Source organism: Megalobrama amblycephala, linkage group LG1 (genome assembly GCF_018812025.1).
Source record: "Megalobrama amblycephala isolate DHTTF-2021 linkage group LG1, ASM1881202v1, whole genome shotgun sequence".
NCBI classification, from domain to species: Eukaryota; Metazoa; Chordata; class Actinopteri; order Cypriniformes; family Xenocyprididae; genus Megalobrama; species Megalobrama amblycephala.
This window is the reverse complement of record NC_063044.1, coordinates 51995310-52017090: the sequence shown is the minus strand read 5'-3', so window position 1 is coordinate 52017090 and position 21781 is coordinate 51995310. Positions and strand designations below refer to the sequence as shown.

At 34.5% G+C, this 21781-nt stretch overlaps 2 protein-coding genes across 2 annotated transcripts; one reads left to right on the top strand and one right to left on the bottom strand.

Moving 5' to 3' along the window:
* Window positions 1-1029: 1029 nt before the first annotated feature.
* On the bottom strand, window positions 1030-9816 carry sumo2b (small ubiquitin like modifier 2b). The gene is made up of 4 exons (XM_048200318.1): window positions 9658-9816; window positions 8122-8253; window positions 4339-4410; window positions 1030-1713 (listed from the first exon to the last, which is right to left on the bottom strand). The coding sequence occupies exons 1-4, from the start codon at window positions 9676-9678 to the stop codon at window positions 1651-1653; spliced, it is 288 nt and encodes a 95-aa protein (XP_048056275.1). The 5' UTR covers window positions 9679-9816; the 3' UTR covers window positions 1030-1650.
* A 2124-nt stretch (window positions 9817-11940) lies between these two features.
* On the top strand, window positions 11941-21066 carry nup85 (nucleoporin 85). The gene is made up of 19 exons (XM_048200059.1): window positions 11941-12119; window positions 12363-12456; window positions 12554-12710; window positions 12783-12853; window positions 12933-12976; window positions 14404-14473; window positions 14560-14681; window positions 14766-14900; window positions 14991-15113; window positions 15195-15326; window positions 17018-17124; window positions 17204-17287; window positions 17515-17580; window positions 18995-19146; window positions 19372-19489; window positions 19576-19676; window positions 20111-20262; window positions 20545-20634; window positions 20725-21066. The coding sequence occupies exons 1-19, from the start codon at window positions 12087-12089 to the stop codon at window positions 20821-20823; spliced, it is 1950 nt and encodes a 649-aa protein (XP_048056016.1). The 5' UTR covers window positions 11941-12086; the 3' UTR covers window positions 20824-21066.
* The last annotated feature ends 715 nt before the right edge of the window (window positions 21067-21781 follow it).

Here is a 21781-nt window from a genome sequence, read left to right as displayed (position 1 = left end):
CGTCAGTATTTGTCAACTCCGTCAGTTTTTGTCAACTCCAGTGTTTGTCAACTCCGTCAGTATTTGTCATCTCCGCCATTTTTTGTCAATACTGTCAGTATTTGTCAACTCCGCCATTTTTTGTCAATACTGTCAGTTTTTGTCAACTCCGTCAGTTTTTGTCAACTCTCATTATTTTTCAACTCCTTCAGTGTCAACTCCGTCAGCATTTGTCATCTCCGCCATTTTTTGTCAATACTGTCAGTATTTGTCAACTCTGCCATTTTTTGTCAATACTGTCAGTTTTTGTCAACTCTGTCAGTTTTTGTCAACTCTCATTATTTTTCAACTCCTTCAGTATTTGTCAACTCCGTCAGCATTTGTCAACTCTGTCAGTTTTTGTCAACACTGGCAGTATTTGTCAACTCCGTCAGTTTTTGTCAACTCTATCAAGTTTTTGTCAACACCGTCAGTATTTGTCAACACCATCAGTATTTGTCAACTCTCATTATTTGTCAACTCCGTCAGTATTTGTCAACTCCAGTGTTTGTCAACTCCACCAGTTTTTGTCAACTCTCAGTATTTTTCAACTATATCAGTATTTGTCAACACCGTCAGTTTGTCAACACTGTCAGTATTTGTCAACTCCATCAGTTTGTCATCTCCATCAGTTTTTGTCAACTCCGTCAGTTTTTGTCAGCTCCAACAAGTTTTTGTCAACTCTGTCAGTATGTCAACTCCGTCAGTTTTTGTCATCACTGTCAAGTTTTTGTCAACTTTGTCAATGTTTGTCAACTCCGTCAGTTTTTGTTGTCAGGTGAAGGTTTTTGTTAAATTTTAAAGAAATGTTGTATTCTTTTTTCAATTCATTGTGTTAAATTAAATCATCAACTGAACTACATGATATCATGTCTGATTTATCTAAGAACATTGATTATCTATATTTAATATAAAATGGAGGGTGGAGAATTAAGGAATTTATATTATTTGGAATGCAAAAACAATTTAAAGATGCAAGTCATTCTGTATTGAGTCAATGACTAAAACACATTGGCAGTTTGATAAAAAGAGAATATTTTATTTTAACAAGAGATTAGACAATACAGACAGATGCTTGACTTGTCCGAAACATGAATTCCCTCGTACGAGTCAAAACATGTTTAACACAAGTTTTGCACTATACATGATCACTACAATAAAAAAAAAGAAGTTTTAAAACCAAATTGTCTGAATGGAAAACAGAAAATCAACTTGAATCTGCTTAAAGTACAACAGAGCTGAACATTTCTTGAAACACAGTCATAACTGCAAAAAAGCCTGTGCGCTCATTTCTGAACCTGAGCGAATCTACACGGCTCGTATCCTCAGGTCAATGATTCTTAAGGGGAAACATGTATTAGTTGGTCTATACACAGATGACCGTCTCCATGATAGTTTAGCGATCACTCGTTCAAGAACTTGGGCTTAACACGTCAGATTTTACGGCAATTAACAAACCCAATGCAATAATTACTGTAGCAGGAACCCTTTATGTACAAAACCAAAAGAAAACATGATGAACTGAAAACACTATACAACAGCAGTTACAGAAAACCATGAGGAGAGAGGTCTGGGAGAACCAGGAACAGAGAGAGAGAGAGAGATGGGTTGGGCTTGATAGAGTCGTCCGATTCAGATGTGTCCTCCTGTCTGTTGCTGGAAAACGTCAATTGTGTCTTCATCCTCCATTTCCAACTGCGGAAGAAAAACATGAGGTAATGTCTTTATTATTCATTATTAATACACACAAGCGGTGCGAGGACAGTAGAGAGTCACATAAGGACACTTCATTCCGATTTCACAAGACTTCCTGTTGACTGTGAAATCGACACCTATCCACTCTAATTACAGTTTACTCTTATCCCATGATGCAAATGTACAATGATGCTGTCAACTCAGATTTATTCAGTGGGTGAGTTGAGATCTATAATATTTCTGACAAAATCTTGTTTTATTGCCTGAATTTTCATCTAAGAGCACACATGACGCCTGCTCTGTCTAAAACAAACCGCCTGAGCTTTACAGTCAACATGAGATGCATTAAACTTCTAATTGAAGTGGAATATTTGGTGAAAAAATAAGGGCAGGACATCTTCTATCAGGATTTAATTGGATAATAAAAAGTGGTGTATGATTGGATAAGGTTTATCAATAATTATACCCACTAAATTAAACTACTATATTTGAATTCTGTACTGTAATAAACTGTAATTCAATGATTTTAAAAATTAAATATTAGTACAAACACTACCAATATGTACTAATACCCTCTCTCTCTAAATATAATATAATATATATATATATATATATATATATATATATATATAATATTATATTATATAGTATGTAAATATAATATAAAATATTTGCCTATTATATATATATCTAAAACTAAAAATAGTATAAAACTATTTTATATTATATATAATGTATTACAAAAATTAATATATATGTAGGGCCCTATGATTTCCGTGATGTAGAAAACACGGACAGAATCGCGGAATTTAGTCATAAAAATGGAATTTACTGTATAACGCGGAACATCACGAAATTTGCCTTTTTTTGGGGGGTAAATAAATACACTTAATACACTTAAATCGCGATATAGACTAGTGTCTGTGAATATTAAACCACAAAAAGAATATTTAATGCTTCATGAGCATTTTACAGTTTCATTTGGGAAAAAATATATTGTCATAAATATTAAAATTAAACACACAAAACACACAAAAATATTATATTAAACACACAAAAACTCAAAGGTCTTCACGGCAACCAGTCAAAATAAAAGTTTGGTTTAACTTGAAGAAAGTTTGACAGAAATATATTACTGTTGTACAGTAGAATTTAGCTATGTCTCAATGTAATAATAATACTAACATTAATAACAATAATGAAGTATTATTAAAACTTTATTTTTTAAATAATATATATATATATATATATATATATATATATATATATATATATATATATATATATATATTATATAATATAATATTTTTTCTTCCATGTTTTACTTTTAACAGTAAATTTGTTGTGTTTGACAAAAAGTTTAATTTCATACGATTAAGATAAATTAAATTAATGTTTTTTGCCTTCATTTGATTGCCAGAAAAATTAAAAAACACAACAGAGTAAGAATTTCAGAAAAAAAAAAAAAAAAACATTTCAAATGAATTTTAAATTTTAATTAATTTAAATTAATTTTAAAATAATAATAAATTTTGTTTTTTTTATGAATTCAATTAATCAGACATGATTTGATGATTAAAATACAATTAAACCATTAAAATGGAATTAAGACAACTTAAAACAGAAAACACAGAATTAGGTAAAAATAAAACAGAATTTGAGAAAATAAATTTCATAAGGCCCTTAAAATTTATATTTGTTAAACTTTTAAAAAATTGTTATTTCATGATTTCAATTAATTAGACTTGCTTTTTGATTACTAAATCACCATTAAAATGGAAGCCAAAAAAACAGAATTTGAAAAAAAAATATATATAAAAAATACAAAATAAAAGAGAATTTGGGAAAAAATAAAATGGAATTCATATATATGTATAATCATAAACACACACACACACACACACACACACAAATAAATTATATATATATATATATATATATATATATATATATATATATATATATATATGGAAAAGCGCTATACAAATAAACTAATTTAATATAAAATAAATATTTGAATTAAAAAAATTATAAAAATGTTTTATCATTACAGTAATTGATGTTACAGAGTTGGAAAGAAATCTACTTAATTATCACGAAAATAATGTGACGGTGCAATTAGGTTTAATTTTCTTAATATATTTAACAATGCAATTAGGCTTTGTTTTTTTAAGTATCTTTAGAATATGACCTGGACATTCAGGCTTTATGAGACTCACCTTTTACTAAATAGGGTAAACTTAATTTTGATTCTATGTGATATTAAAAACCTGTGCACGTGAACACGCACACACACGTGTCACACACACACACACACACACACACCGGGGGCATTATGGCATTCCATAGGCATAATGGTTTTATACTGAGCTAATGACATAGTTTGTCCTCTAACCCTAACCATCACAGAAATCTTTCTGCATTTTTACACTTTCGAAAAAACATTTAGTATGATTTATAAGCCGTTTTCCTCATGGGAACAATGTCCTCTCAAGGTCAAAAATGACTGGTATTGCTATCCTTGAGGGGACATTTGGTCCTTATAACACACACAAACCTGTCCAGTGTTGTTACTTCAGAATCAAAAGTGTAGTAAGAATGACAGTGAGCACGGTGATGTCATACCTGTGCGGGTGTGTCTGTTTCATTGATAGGCTGTCCATCAAACCGGAATCGAATCTGCCTCATTGTCAGTCCCTGCAATAACAAATGAGCACATCAGTCCAGTGTTTCTCACACCACCATTCACCACAATGAAAATCACTTCATAGCTTCATTTTACTTAACATTTTGGTATTTTCATTTTTATTAGTTTTTGTATATTTTAAATATTACTATTTAGGTTTGATCTATTTTTACTTCAGTTTTAGTTTAGTTTTTATTTATTTTATTACTAGTTAGTAATTTGAGTGCTAAAATTTTACTTTAACTCAAAGAAAATTTGAAATTCTACATTGAAAAATAATTTAAATAAGTTATTTTTTTCATCTAATATGTATATTTTATTTTTAATTTATTGCAATGTCATGAAAACTGAATAAATCCTGAATCCTGAATGAATAACTAATGCTTTTTTTAATGAACCAGTTGAATCGAGTTGAATCCCGCATCTTTTTAAACCTCCCAGCACAAAAAGGGAAGTAAACATCTCAGATAAAGATCAGCTGAAACCTCACGCCTTCATATTTGTTTTCTGACGGGCAGCACTGTTGACAGGGAGTTCCTCAGGGCAGGGTCGCTTCCTTCCCCGTGCGCCAGTGAACGCTGTCCTACTTCTGCCGGCAAAACTTACAGAGCCACAATGAGATTAAACCCTCCGTCTCTGCCAGGAAAACATGTTACTGACCTAAAGATCACGAGGAGCATCTTAACCTTGTGTGTTTACAGCATTAATAAAGCTTTGATTGTGTGTGTGTGTGTACAGGAGGCCATGGAAATTAAGATGCCAGGCTGGTCCTGTACGCATGCTTATATCTGGAGCCGAACCGTGCAGAAATACTGATCATGTGTGTCTGTCTTTGTCATACGTGAACATTAGAGTCATTGTTCTTTCTCTAACCCTCTCTGACATGGACTAAACCTTCGACCGGACGCGCAGGACCATTAACCGGACATGAGGGAGTGATAAAGCCAGCAGGCGGTAAGGCTGTTGAGGAAATTATTGATCAGGCTGAAGAGCTTTAGTGCAGATGGCTGTAACCATCTTGCGGACTGAGCGCTACTGTAAGCCATCAGACTCATATGAATGTGTCCTGCTTCAATTCACTCTTAATAATGACAGACAGGTGGAATAAACCAGGCTCAGATTTGTTTGAACAATGCTCTGGAATATTATCTGTCAAATATTAGTCATCCTGATTCTTGCCATTTGTAAAAAAGTACATAAACACACAAATGTTTAGTTTACAACTGCATCTGTTTTTGAATAAATTATCTCATATATCAAAGCTTTTTATCATAGCGTACTCTCATTAAAAAAGAACATTATTAACTGTTTATGTATATAATTTCAACCAGTTTCAATAAGGAAATGAGACAAAGGAACGTAGGACAAAAAAAAAATGCTAAGATTATGCTTAAAATATTAAATGCATGCCTAAAAAAATACCTTTATTACCTCAATTATGTATCCTAGCCTAGGTGACATTTCATTATTGAGCATATCCTTGAAATATGTTGTCCTGCTGTTTTATGAGATTGAAAATAGCTATTTTTTATTATTCAAAATTGGACATTTAAAAATGCAATCATGAAAAATTCAGGTCTGAGGTGCAATAACATCAGAGTGCAACAGACGGTTCCGGTAGTAAAAACTCCATTCATTTACTCCATAGGGAAATTGATTTTTAACGATAACTTATAAATCTTTAAAGTCAGTGCTACTGTGAGCTACAAGGTTGACAATCCATTGTATTTGCTTCTGCTGAAGCTGGCAGCCCACATTATTTCAACTTATTTACAAAATAATCATGTTTAACAGCGGAATTCCGGGTGAAAAACTACATTACCCATGATGCTGTACAAAATTCCACCAATCAGAGAGTCAAAACAAGCAAAACACACCAAAATAGCTCCTTATCTCCACCCACTCCCATGAAGCACAGCGAATGATGTAAGTCGATCTCCCTACACTCAAAATACTTAAATATTTAAATATATCCATATTTTGCAATAATCTTAAAAAAAAAGTTTTTATGTTTAATTAACATTTTCAAATTAGGAGTTTTATGTTTCACGCTTCATCGATTTTAATTAGATTATGCTGTTTGCAATGCTTCATGGGGTTGTAGTCCTTTCCCTCAGAAAAAACGTTAAAGGTACAATATGTAAGATTTTTAGATTAAAATATCCAAAAACCACTAGAACAGTATTATATATTTTGTTGAATTGTGAACTTACATTATCCCAAATGTTTCCAAGAATGTTTAAATCCAGAGAAATAAGCAATTTTAACCAGGACACGGACCATGTCTGTGCGTCGCCTATCACTGACATCATATCCGCGTTACCCTCAATTTCCGTTTTTATTTTGTAGAAAGCATGGAAACACTGAAGATGCTTTAATATATTATAAGCCTATGTTTTATTTGACAGGCGAACTGTTTGGATACATTCATCAACAGAAAAGCATAGCTCAACATGTTATTGTTTGAATCTCGTTTTCTTGATTTACCATGAGTACCATGTTTTACCTGACCAATATCGATCTAGCTTACTGCAGTGTGCATTAAGTGTCTCATAGTAGCCACTGAGTGAACGCACAGAGTAACTTTATACAAAGACTATAGAATAACACAAGATGCGTCACTCGTATTGTTTTGAATGGGAGAAAGTGCAACGCGCAATAGGGCGGAATAAGTCCCGCCTTCTAAATAAGAGCCAATTGGCCAATCAATTGGTAAAGTCATCGCGTCACTGCAGTGGCCGTTAGAAGCTCCGGTTCCTATAGAAACAGTCAGACGCGCGCCTCCGAAATGAGGCACAAGAGACGCACATTTAGGACTGCACATGCACATAAGCCTGAAAAATACCGTTTTTTGTCATGATTCGAGCGTTTAGAAACAAAAATTATGAGACAGTTGTTGTCAGATTTCATTGGTGATTTCAAATACTACAGTAACGTTAATAATCGCATCCATGAACATGATTTCTGACCGAGTCCTGTCCCGATTCTATTCCACCGGACATCTCCCATGATTCCGCGCTCAATCTCGGCATCAAGCTACACCTTTGTTTTGAATACGCGACCTCGAGCGGCGAAAAATTACATATTGTGCCTTTAAGTACAGTCTTGTACCTTTTTCAAGTACTTTTTTGCTTCAAATAAAAGTTTTTAGTGTTGTGATTCACCTTGTAGACGGCTGACTTGGTTCATGGCTTATTATACTTTAACAAATAATTTTCTTGAAATTCATATGGGAGAAATCAATGGAAAAATTGCTGCTAAAAAAGGTGGCAGGCCTTAATGCACTCTTCTCTTCTTTTAATGAGATTTGGCTTGTTATTAATCTGAATTTTACACCGTCAATTAGAGTATAATTGGTGGCTTATTGCTTTCTCTTTTGAATATTTTATACACAAACATATTTTTCAAATAATAAATGCAGTTTAATTAGAAAAAAAAAGGTTTCTGCTCAGAATTAACCAAAATGAACAAAGCTTAATTTGCATTATTGTTCTTGTGTTGACAAACAAGGCAAATTCTTCTGTATTTCTTCAGTATAACAATGACAGGCATGTGTAAACCTCTTCTATATTTCGGACACAAACTCTTATATGTGCAGCGAGGACTTCAAAATGCTGTCGGGACGGTAAAGTTGTCGATCCTCGTAGCTGACAAGAACTCGCGAGGAGAGTGTGTGACTGTGACTTTATTTCACGTGTGTGTGTGTGGCGTGATGATCTCACCTGTCTCTCGCAGTAGGCCTTCATAAGCTTGCTGAGGGGTGTGTGTCTCTTGATTTTAAACTGGACCACTGACCCGTCCTGTCCCGCCACCTTCAGGTTGATGTGGTCGTTGTTCTCTGTCTTTACACCCTCCTGAGAAAACAAAAGCACACATGTACAATTGACCCTTCTCAAAGACCCACCCCCCTTAGTTACTGTTGCTTTGTCCGACAAGCCATGGCGCTGTCACACCACAGAGAGTAAAAAATACATCGTGAAGCAAAGAGGATACTGACAACATGTCGACAGACAAGACAGAGCAGGTTACTTATGATATTAAACAAAGTCCCAGCTTTCAAACTGTGTAGTTTTTTTTAAGAAATTCGAACAATAAAAACGTTTTGTGGCTCTTTAATGTGATGTGAAAGATTGCTGTAGCGCCTCAGCTCAAAGGCTCGTGAACCGATCGTCTCTTCCTACTAGTTCATTTATAGCATCAAATAAACATGAATGAACATCAGAAGGAATGTTGTTTCAAACGCGGAAAGACGTCAATACACACCATTTTTTCAAGTTTAAGTCCACCGAGGTTAATCCTCTGAGTGCTTTGTCGGACAAAATGGCGGATTCGGCTTTATGACTGGTTAGATCGCCTGTCAATCAAACTCCAGGCGAAGTGTCAATTATGAGATTTTACATCACTCTTCCTGGCATGTTTTATGTTGTGCATCTCATTTATAATTATTCAATGTATTATTATTTTTTTAATAATATATAGGACATATTGGTCAACCATTACACAATATATACAGAAAACTTAGTATAAAGGAAACTGTTTGTATTTTGATGATTAAAATAGAATGAATGTGAGTTCAAGTTGTCTTTAATCACATGACAATTACGTGGAAAGGGGCAGTAAGTATAGAAACTAGTTTTATCCTTTATTTGATTTGGTTTGATAAACTAAAAGGAATATGTGATAAATCTAGCTCAGTGTGTCTCTTCACACTAATTTCATATCTTTTACATTTGGGAATGAATTGCAGTAATATTCAGACATGTTTGTATCTCTTTTCACACTAATTTCACATATTTTACATTTGGAAATGAATTGCAGTAATATTCAGACATCTTTGTGGTATTTGTGGCTTTATTATCAGTGTTGTGCTGCTTCACGTGATGGATGCTCACATTTGAATCACAACATCAGCTCAAACCTACAGAAAACTACTTTCCATCAGGTCTCAGTCAGCAAACACTCAGCGATCACGTATAACGCGTAAATATGATCAACATATGTCTGATAATCGATTACTTCTCCTTGTTATTTTTATTTGAATGCGTCTGTGTGTGTCGCGCGCGGTGTGAGCTCGCCACGCGCGTTCACACGTCTTCTTCCGGTGTTTCTGAGGCGGCAGTTACAGGATTTATCCACTACGCGCGATATTTCACATTAAATATCAAACCATCTGCGTCCTTCCGTGTTTTCACAACCCCTCACATGACTTAAACTGTAACCAATAATAAATTATCTCTTCATTTTTAAACGCGACTCACCTTGGGTTTCTCGTCGGCCATGGTTATTGTATTTGCGCTTCTCTACGCCGCCACACAAAGACTCCGCGGGGACGCGCACGTCCGCGCCCCCGATTAAAAACAGGCCCGGCGTGCGCGGTCACGAGCGGCGCGTCCGTTCGCCGCGCTCTGTCGCGATTGGCCAGAGCAGGTCACAGGCGTCGTATGATGCGCAACGGTGATGTCATGCGCGAGACCAGGGAGCCGGGGAAACATGCACGCGCATTCGTGCACAACGTCTTATCTTGAAAAAATGTTGGACCAAATATGATATAAACGACACGAAACGATGATTATTTTATAGTAAATATCATACATAATCATATTCATGACAGGGAATCCATAAGAATTGTGTACAATGAGTGTTTTGTGGATTCTGAGGGAATAATGATCCACTGCTCCTCATTCTGGAGTGGGAAGAGACGCCATTTTGTTCTTTATGTAATTCACAGATCGAGCAGAATGTCCCTCAGCCAATATTTATTAATAACTGAAAACGACTGAGGGAAAAGAGCTACAATACAACAAATAAGTGAAATAATTTACACTACATCCTGAATAAAACCTCTTATGATTATTTTATACCATTGAAATGATAGTATAATACAATTATTAGCCATTATTTATTAATAATTAAAAACGACTGAGGGAAAAGAGCTACAATACAACAAATAAGTGAAATAATTCACACTATTCTGAATACAACATCTTATGATCATTTTATACCATTGAAATGATAGTATAATACAATTATGAGCCATTATTTATTAATAATTCAAAACGACTGTGAGGGAAAAGAGCTACAATACAACAAATAAGTGAAATAATTTACACTACATCCTTAATAAAACATCTTATGATCATTTTATACCATTGAAATGACAGTATGCATTTATTAGCCATTATTTATTAATAATTCAAACCGACTGAGGGAAAAGAGCTACAATACAACAAATAAGTGAAATAATTCACACTATTCTGAATAAAACATCTTATGATCATTTTATACCATTGAAATGACAGTATAATGAATTTATTAGCCATTATTAATTAATAATTCAAAACGACTGTGAGGGAAAAGAGCTACAATACAACAAATAAGTGAAATAATTTACACTACATCCTGAATAAAACATCTTATGATCATTTTATACCATTGAAATGACAGTATAATAAATTTATTACCATAAAACTATATATTTTTTGTTTCAAAGAAACATTACAATGTTTAAATACCCTGATAGCACATGTACATCTTGGAGACGTCTATATGATGTGTGTTTATGTCTGGAACATGTATTTTTTAGAGTGTTTGCTCATCTACTATACGTCTATAGGACGTTTCCTGCCAGATGTCAAATAGACGTTTAGAAGATGTCTTTAAGATGTTTATGATTTAGAATATATGTAAAACTGAACAAAAATCTTAAGATGTTTGTAAACAGCAGATGCTTTTCAGATGAAGTGATCTTTGACAGACATCTTGCAGACGTACGTGTGCTATCTGGGACAGTCAGTTCAAGCTTTAATGACTGAAAAAAATCACAGCACAGCCCTTAAAAGTCAAAGTCAAAGTCTGCTTTATTGTCAATTCTGCCACATATACAGTACATACATACAGAGAATTGAAATTGCGTAACTCTCAGACCCCTGGTGCATACAGTTAACACTAAACACTAATCACTAATAGTAGACATACAAATACAGTTAAATAGTTTAAATATATGTAAAAAAAACAAAACAAAAAAACAAAAAACAAAAAACAAAACAAAAGATACACATAGGACATTTGGAAAAGAAATAGATAAAGTGCAGATATAATAGTAATATGTGTAGTGCAATAAAATTTTAAAGTAAAAGTTATAAAATAAAAGTTATATAAGTTAGAATACTTTATAATAACTTTAATTAAATCATGGACTTTTTTTGCATTATATAATTCTATCAGATATAGTAAATGTTTAATTCAAATAGCTACTACTGTAATACTTCTACGGACCACCAGAGGTCCAGAGAACAACACCACACGCGATCGGTACAGCGCAAAAAAGTATTTAAAAAACGAAAGTCTTATTTTTACTCATTTATTCTGCATATTGAAAACATAACAAACATTTGTGATTGGTATGCATTTGTTATTAAACATTACTGATAATTCTGAAACAATTTCCTAATAATATCCAAATAACTGGAAACTTACATAAACAGTGCATAATAATTCATATTTTATTGTCGATTAGTATTTCGCTCAGGCGTTCAGTGCGTCGTACTAACCGTGCAGGCTTCAGGGGTCCTTCAGGCTCATGGCGCTTGATTCTGAGCGCTGAAAGTCTTGAATGTTGTTCAGATCATAAAGCTGTTAAAAGTCATATTTTTCACTGTTATTCAGGAGGATTTATTATCGCTGCGTGATGGAGGAGGTGGATGTGGAGCCCAGTCCCACGGTACGTGCCTGCATATGATTATTAATATACTCTACATAACTATATGTGACGAATATACATGTGTTATAAGGTTTTGTGGTGTTACCATGGTATCTGAAGTTAGTATGGTATATACCATAGTACTCCAAAGTAGGCTAACATTATATATATATTTTGTATAATCTATAAATCTGCATATTCGTATATATTATTGAATGATTATCATGATAGTGCTATTTGTTCATACATATATATATCTTGCAGCTGATTCCTGGCGCTGGATTTCATCAGAGACACTTGGGTTTTGAATGGGGTCCTGGAGATCTGTTAGTTTATGAGACAAACTACAAACTACAAGGTATTAATATTCAAAATGAATGCTGCAGAGACTGTTTGAGTGTGTGTGAAAGGACATGAAAACTGTCAGAGATCTCATCACATGTATTCCTGCTCAGGTCCGAAGTCTGCGGGCTCTCCGTTCGTCCACATCGTGAGGAAAGATGAAGATATCTGCTCTCCCATCCTGCGTAAACTCTTCAACGAGTCTCATCTCATCTTCGTGGGGCTGCAGAAAATCAAAGAGGATGTGCCGAGCAAAAACAAGAAGCCACAGTGAGTCCTCAGACATCAAACATAGTTTAAGTCCTGGTGTATTTGTTTTCTGATCTGTCATTGTTTCTGCAGGTTTGTGAGTATCAGTAAGAACTACAGGTCTGTGATCAGAGCCTGTATGGAGGAACTTCAGCAGAACGCAGGTAAACGATCAGGTGACGCACTTCACACATGAGGAATGATGCGTTTGGTCAGCTGATCATGCTCTTTTTCTCTTCTCAGTTTTAACACAAGACGGGTCTTTAGCGTCTCAGTATGGAGATCAGGTACATGCTGAAGTTCACATGAAATCTAAATTGACTGATAGAGTATTTTTAACACTAACTCGTGACCAGTGCGGATTATTTTACTGTTTAATTGTCAGATAAATGATATGTGAGTGACAGATGATGGTAGTTTCATTCCAACTAAAACTATTAAAAAAACACTTTCGTCAATTGAAATAAAATAAAATATTAATTTTAGATGTGACAATTAGAAATGTTGCATTGGTAGCAAACTGAAATAAAATTACTATAATATTAAAATTTCTAAAACTGAAATAAAAAATAAATGGAAATATAAAAAAATGACAGACAAATATAAAACAAATGGTTACAACTTTAAATTTAAAATGAAAATTTAAAATATATATTAATTTTCACAGCATTAAAGTAAATCATATGGGCCAAGGTTATTATATTATATTTATTATAAAAAAAAAATGGAAATATAAAAAAAATGACAAACACGGATATAAAACAAATGGTTACAACTTAAACTAAATTTAAAATTGAAAATTGAAAATACAAAAATGTATTCAAAATATTAATAAATACTGTAATGGTATATTCATATTACTAAAATAACACATTTTCTGATTATTCTATATTCTATATGCTTTCTAAAGATAAATCATTAGATTGCAAAAATATTAATACTATTATAGTATATTAATATTACTAAAATAACACTAATTTATATTTATTCTGTTTTAATTTATAAAGATAAATTAATCATTACATTACACAAATATTCATAAATACTATAATAGTATATTCATATTACTAAAATAACTACTTTATATTTATTTTATTTGATATTTATTTGAAATTTTCTAATTTTGTTTTTTATAAAGATAAATTAATCATTAGATTACAAAAATATTAATACTACAATAGTATATTTATATTACTAAAATAACACTTCTGTTTTATTTTATAAAGATAAATTAATCATTAAATTACAAAAAACAATAATACTATTATAATATATAAATATTATTAACACAGATTTTCTAATTTTATTTTTTATAAAGATAAATTAATCATTAGATTACAAAAATATTAATACTATAATAGTATATTAATACAGTATTACTAAAATAACACAAATTTTCTAATTATTTTATGCTTTATTTTATAAAAAGACATTAATCATTAGATTACAACAACAAAGGCGTAATATGCATGCATTCTGACTATTTTAATAATAATAAATTTATTAAAAGTTTATAAAGTTAAATAACAATTGTTTCTAAAAGTAAAAATGTTTGTAATTTTTCGTCAGAAAAAGTAATATCTCACTTTGCAGACATAATCAATGTCACATGAGCAAAAGAAAAATAATATGATCTAATCAACCCCTGATGCATAAAATCACTGATTTTCAAATGAAATACTCTGAAGTTAAATGTTGATCTGATCTCTATCAGGTGTCTATTCTCTTGGCTATCGAGCTGATCTGGAACCTGTGTGAGGTGCTGTTCATCGACGCAGCTCCAGGTACAGACGTCTGCGATCATGTCCACATTCAGATTTGATCCTAGTTTCTGTGCTCTTCATGACTGGGTTTTGTTGTCACGCTGTAGCCGGATCTCTGCTGCTCCACCTGCTGGACTGGGTGCGCCTGCACAAGTCAGACGTGGACACCAGAGCGAGAGAGGTGTTACAGAGCGACAGCCCCACCCGACATCAGTCCTACTGGGACGTGGTATGAAGCGCGTGACCTCTGACCTCCAGATCCTTCACGCATCACGGCTGGTGTCCTCACGCGTGTGTCTGTGTCTCTGTGCAGGTGATCAGTTTAGTGCTGCAGGGCCGGATGGATGAAGCCCGGCAGGTGCTGTCCAAACAGGCGTCTCTGCGGGCAGAAAGCAGCTCTGTGTTCAGACGCATGGACGTCCTGTTACAGACCATGCCCATATTTAACGTACGAACACTTTAGGACAGGGAGTATTTTTTTTTTGTGAGATTCACCCTTAATTATCGTAAAATAATCACATTATGTGTGTGTTTTTAGCCCACAGGAACTCAAACACTGACTGAGTTTGATGTGAAATGGAGAAATTGGCACGAGGAGTGTGACCGCAGTCTCCAGGACAACACCTTCGCTAGCAACCGTCACCTGGAGACCATCTGCAAGGTCAAGAGTCCTGACCTCTGGTGACCTGTGATCAAATACACTGAGGCCGTATCATCCTGACTGTGTCTGTCTTTCTTTCAGATTCTGGTTGGTGATGAAGACGCTCTGCTGGAGCAGAAGGAGCTGCTGAGCACCTGGTATCACTTCCTGGTGTCACGGCTGCTCTTCACGCACCCCACCATCAAACCGCCTGATCTGCACTACTACGCACAGGTACGAGCAGCAGTGTTCATTTAGATACCAGTCACAGTTATTGATTAATCGGATCTAATTGCAATTATCTGAGAGAAGCACAATTATTGTGCAGTTTAAATTTCAGTTACATTTTGCCGTCCAAATAAGGGAAATTTAAGTGCTTAAAGAAATGCCATCAAATGCGTGATATTGTTTCCTTTTTTCTGGTGCGGAGAGAGACAGAACCTTGCAGTGAGCAAATAATGAAAAATAGTTTTTAAAAATGTATAAATAAAAAAACTGTTATAAAGCACACAAAGATCAAAGGTCTTCCTTCATATGAAATGAAGGTTTGTGTGTTTAATTAGACTGCAGATATTATATTATAGTATAATACAGTATATTACATTATAATAATTTTCACAACAGTTGCGTCCCAAATGACGCACTATACACTATGCACTTATACACTATGTACTTGTGCACTATGCACTCATCCATGTAGTGCGTGAATTATATAAGGTTATTTTGTCATTTAACAACGGAGTCCGATCCTCCTTTCCTCTCCGCTATGTAATTAAAGCTGCGACAGTTGAGTGCACGAAGTATCCAACATTCCACACTTCGTTTTTTCCGTTAATTTAGTGCACCATCCGGGTATTTAAAGTGCACTTTTTCTTTTTGGAATTTTCAGTGTGAACGCACTACTGCACTATTTGTACTTAAAAACGTCATAGAATAGTGCACAAGTACGCGAATTGGGACGCACCTACTATAAAAATATATCATATGGACCTATATTATAATATATTACATTATATATTATAATAATTTTTACCACATTAAAGTAAATCATATGGGCCTATGTTATGTTAATGTTATGTTATATTAATTTTCAGAGTATTAAAGCAAATCATATGGGCCTATATTATATTATATTATATTAATTTTCACAGCATTAAAGTATATAATATAATATAATATTATTAATTTTCACAACATTAAAGTAAATATTATATTATATTATCAGAACATTAAAGTAAATGGGCCAAGATTGTATCATATTATACCATATATTATGTTCCAAATAAAAAAACATATTAGGCTTTATACTGTAAACTAAACAGAATTAAACCGTTACTCGCAATTATCTGTAAGACAATTAATCGTCAGTGCAAAATTCATGAACATGACGGGCCTCTACTGTTATAGTAGTATGGCTGTTTATAATTTAATATTTTTTATTTATTTTTATGTTAGCTAAAGTTTTGGTAAACATGTTGTATGTTGTTAGCATTTTTAGAAGTCATTTTTATTTTTATATCCTATTTCTATTTCAAGTAACAAAGTTTTTAATGGTTTTAGTTAACTATAATAACCCATGTATAATATAATATCTATAATAAATCATGTCCAGGTCATGCTTCAGCCTTAAAGAAAATCAATAAATTATATGTTGCATAAAGAAAATTAATTTATTTTAATCCATAAATTAATTTTAACTAGTCAATCAGTCATCACAGTTATATTCTAAAAGCAGGCTTATGTTACTTTGTTTTATTGAATTTTGGTTAACTATACACACACACACACACACACACACACGGCACGAATGAAGCTGCCCGATATCATAGGAACCGCTGAGAATTAGTCCTGCAGTGATACCTGAACATGATTTGAGTGAATGTGTGAGTGTGTAAACCCGTAGTGACCGTGTGTTTGTGTGGCAGTCGAGCATGAACATGTTTCTGGGTCCACGGGCGTCTCCGGAGCCTCTGGACATCATCCTGCTGTCAGCGTTTGAGTTCGACCTGCATCAGGTGATCAAAGACTGCAGGTGTGTTGATGCTCTTTCAGTACAGACACACATTCATCTGAAGAGACCCTCTGAACTAACACACGTGATGTTTCCACAGCATCGCGCTCAATAACTGGTGGTTTGTGGCTCATCTGACGGACCTGCTGGATCACTGCAAACTGCTGCAGTCGCACAACCTCCAGTGCGTATCTCACATCTGATCTTCCATTCAGACATTTCTAGTACACTTATAATGTCAAAAAGTCATATTTAAGTGTTTATATGATCATTTTCCACCCTTACTACTTCTGTATGTAAATGACCTCTGTTATGGTGCCTTTTAACTAAATGAACAGATTCATGTGTCTCTTTGAGAAGGTTTTGTTGACGTGATGTGTGTAACGCTGTTCTGGTTTTGTGTGTTTGTAGTTTTGGCTCTAATCTGCGAGAGTTTCTGGTTTTGGAGTACGCCTCGGGTCTCTTCACACACCACAGGTGATTAAAACACATTATTTATCTCTGCAGACTGAGGACTAAATCTCATGAGAACATGTCTAGGTCAATCTTCACCCTAAACTTCAATTCAATTTTATTAAAAATTCACAATACATATTATTTCAAAGCAGCTTGACAGAAAAAGCTTGTTTCAATGTAAAAAAAAAAAAAAAAAAAAAAAAAAAAAATTACAGTAATGTAATGTAATTACATCATGCTCTTATTCACATAAATGCTTTTAAACCATTCAAGCGCCACAAGACAAACAAGAATGTGCTCTCATGTGCGCCAGTAGAGTTGTCTGTCGCGCTTGAACAAACAATAACACAAAATTATGCTAAAATGCCTATTTTGTCAAGTATCTTCATAATAATGGTCTTAAATTAGTTAAATTAGGTTTTTAAAGAACTTAAAGAGTTGTGAGGAAATGAGATGCGCGTCATGTTCGGCAGAGGCAGCTCTTAAAGTGACAGTAGCCTAATAAACCAGTTGCTGTGATGTCTGTCATTAATGTTAATCAGTGAACAAAGATAACAAAGAAAACTGTAGCTTTATTAAGGATTAATCTATATTTAATTTATAATTTATGCAGTGAAGACTGTAATATATAAGTTCACTTAAATTATTTTTTTAAAGCCTAATGTTGAAATTGATAACTTTCAGTTATACTGTAAAGTTGAATGTCTATAATTAATGTTTTAAAATCAATTTCAGAGAGACATCAGTAACAGTATTAGTATCAGTGATACTGGCCTTAATTCATAAAAAGATGTTATTAAACAAGTATTTAAAATATACTTAATAATAATATAATAATTAATGTAATATAATATAATATAATATAGGGCTGACCGATATATCGCATGCGATTGTCACGCGCATTTCATCAGTAAAGCCAGTTCCCTGATTACCGCTAAATCGCCATCACCTGCTTTCAAATGGAGCGGCATTTAATAGACAGAGCCGCAGTTCACTGACAAGCCACGCAATATCGCGTTCATTATTGCAGATGAATCGCCTTCGATAATGAACGTGATATTGTGTAGCTTGTCAGTGAACTACGGCTCTGTCTATTAAATGCCGCTCCATTTGAAAGCAGGTGATGGCGATTTAGCGGTAATCAGGGAACCGGCTTTACTGACGAAATGCGCGTGACAATCACATGCGATATTTTGCCCAGCCCTAATATAATAATTAATATAATAGTCTTTAAGTTTCTACTTAGTTATTACAATATAAAAATATTAAACTCAAATGTTGTTATTCATGATTCTTTTATATATATATATATAAGTAATTAATATGTATTTTATGAATTTTTTAAAAAATATGGCTCAGACATGTTCTTTGATCTGGTCCAGTAATGAACTGCTCAAGATGATGTATTTCTCATATATGTGTGTGTGTGTGTTAGTCTGTGGCAGCTGGCGGTGGATTATTTCGATCACTGTCCTGAGTTCGGTCGTGTGTATCTGGAGCTGCAGATCGAGAGAGTCCCGCTCGACACCGAACGCAAAGCCATTAAAGTCCTGCGTATCTGTGAGGACAGACAGATGAGTGAACAGGGTGAGCGACGCCAACACCCTCTAACACAGAGTCTGAATTATGACCGATTACAGATTTACAGTCACAAAAAAAACTGTGATCACTTTACATGGCAGTCCTCTTCTGCCAAATTGGGCTATTCATTTTTCAGAATATTCTTCAGTAAAGACTGGATCTTATGCTGATAATCAAAGACGATGAAATCATAAACTACATGAAGTAAGAGCATATGTGTGTGTGTTTCAGTGCGCAGCATCTGTAAGATCATGGCTAAACGAGCACTCAGGAACAACAGACTGGGATCTGCTCTGTCCTGGAGCATCAGAGCCAAAGACGCTGCCTTCGCCACACTCATCTCTGAGAGGTTACACACACTATCTATCTATCCGTCTGCCAGTATGCACAGGTTATTATATTGCTCTCTTTTCCTAACCCGTGTGTTTTGCGCAGGTTTCTTCAGGATTACAGTAATAAAGGCTCTTTCACGGATCTGGATTTGTTGGATAATCTGGGTCCTGCCATGCTGCTCAGTGACAGACTGACGTTTTTAGGTACAGCATGAGAGAGCAATGCCATTTATGTGATTTATCTGAAGAGCTGCTATAATTCAGTCTGTGTCATATTTCAGTCTACTGTTTATCACAGCTTTCATTCAGCTTTCCTGTACTAACTGAGAACGATTCACTATATTTGCACATAGCTTGTCTTTCATGTAATAACTTGCATTTCAGGTATTAATATTGAGCAATAACTGAAACGATTTATTAGTTTTTGTTTTTAGCAAATGCACATTCAGCTCTGACTCATTCTATATGAAACGCCCATTTCACACCAATCAATTCCACTGAATGAATGTCCACTTCCATGTTTTTCTTATCAGATATCCTGTTTCACTCTGAAACATGTCACAAAAGAAGGTTGCCTTTAAGAAGGTCTTTAGTCCATGAGATGTATGACCGTGCGTGTGTGCGGTTTTTTTTTTTAGGAAAGTACCGCGAGTTTCACAGGCTTTATGGTGAGAAGCGTTTCTCTGAGGCGGCCAAACTCCTGCTATCCCTCATGACGGCAAAGATCGCCCCGCGCAGTCTGTGGATGACACTGCTGACCGACGCGCTGCCGCTGCTGGAGCAGAAAGAGGTCACACACATCTCATGCTTTAACCATTAACCTTAGGAAAGAAAGTGAATGTTTTTCTACAGAACTTCAAGCATTTAAGCCGAAACATTTAGAGCTTTTTCACTATCATTACCAACATGAAATAACATTGACTAGTTCTGTCTGTCTGGACTATGAACTGATAAAGTACATACCTTGAATGCATTGTAAATCACTTTGGATAAAAGCATTTGCTAAATACATCAATTTAAAGTTGACCGTTTGGCATTTAGTTTGAATCGCTCTGTTGTCTTCCATGTAAAGGTGATCTTCTCCGTGGATCAGACGTATGAGCTCATGTCCTGTCTGGAGGAGCTGAACTCAGGAATTAAAGAACCAAACCAGACAGACCAGGTACTGCTTGTCCAGAATGTCCCAGAAACACACAAGCTGCTCATTATAATGTATAGCAGTAAATCTAAGCTGTTTTCTCTTCTGTTTCAGGATGAAGATATCGAGTCCACAAAGACTGAGCTTTTGCGACTGTCTCTGGCCCGTAACCTTGCCATGGCCATTGTGAAAGAGGGAACAATAGAAACATAAATTCATCTGATCATCAAATTAACACTGTTTTTTCGCTCTCTTTGTGTCCTGTACATAATCCAGAAAACTTGGATAAAAATGATGTCTTTTATAAACTTTTTCCAGTATTTGCAAAAAATGTCTTTCATATTTCATGTATTTGTTTTGTCTTTATTTAAAGCTCTTGTGAGGGTAAACAAAATAGTTGTGCTCATTTGAATTAAAATTTGAGGTACAGCAACTCAAACAGCCTGTTTAACGGCAGAAATCGACTGTAAATTGTTTTTGGTGCAAGAACATTGACTGATATTTTAATATGTATATGGTGTATTCTGCATGCTGGTTGATTTAAAGGGACAGTTCACCCAAAAATGAAAATTTGATGTTTATCTGCTTACCCCCAGGGCATCCAAGATGTAGGTGACTTTGTTTCTTCAGTGGAACACAAATGATAATTTTTAACTCCAACCGTTGCAGTCTGTCAGTCGCATGTCAGTGGGAATACCATCTATAAGAGTCAAAAAAACATGCACAGACAAATCTAAATTAAACCCTGCGGCTCGTGACGACACATTGATGACATAAAGACACGAAACGATCGGTTTGTGTGAGAAACCGAACAGTATATCATTTTTTACTTCTAAAACACATCCTGTTGGTGACGTCTGAATGCACTCTGATGGCGGAAGTGATGTCTAGCACTCACTGAAACAAAGCGCGAAACATCATTTCCGTCATCAGAACTCTTTTTTGACCTCAACTGATGCGCAGGGCAGTTGGACATAGTGGTGTTTTAGAGGTAAAATTATATAAATACTGTTCGGTTTCTCGCACAAACCGATTGTTTCGTGTCTTAAGACATCAATGTGTCGTCACGAGCCGCAGGGTTTAATTTGGATTTGTCTGTGCATGTTTTTTTTACTCATATAGACGAAGTTCCCACTGACTTGCATTATACGACTGACAGACGGCAACGGTT

Coding starts and splice junctions, on each gene's coding strand:
- sumo2b (XM_048200318.1), bottom strand. CDS start 9,678: ATGGCCGACGAGAAACCCAAG. Junction 8,254..9,657: donor TGGCCGACGAGAAACCCAAG/GTGAGTCGCGTT, acceptor TTGTTTTCTCAG/GAGGGTGTAAAGACAGAGAA. Junction 1,714..4,338: donor AAACAGACACACCCGCACAG/GTATGACATCAC, acceptor TTTCTTCCGCAG/TTGGAAATGGAGGATGAAGA.
- nup85 (XM_048200059.1), top strand. CDS start 12,087: ATGGAGGAGGTGGATGTGGAGCCCAGTCCCACG. Junction 12,120..12,362: donor ATGTGGAGCCCAGTCCCACG/GTACGTGCCTGC, acceptor TATATCTTGCAG/CTGATTCCTGGCGCTGGATT. Junction 17,288..17,514: donor CTGCAGTCGCACAACCTCCA/GTGCGTATCTCA, acceptor GTGTGTTTGTAG/TTTTGGCTCTAATCTGCGAG.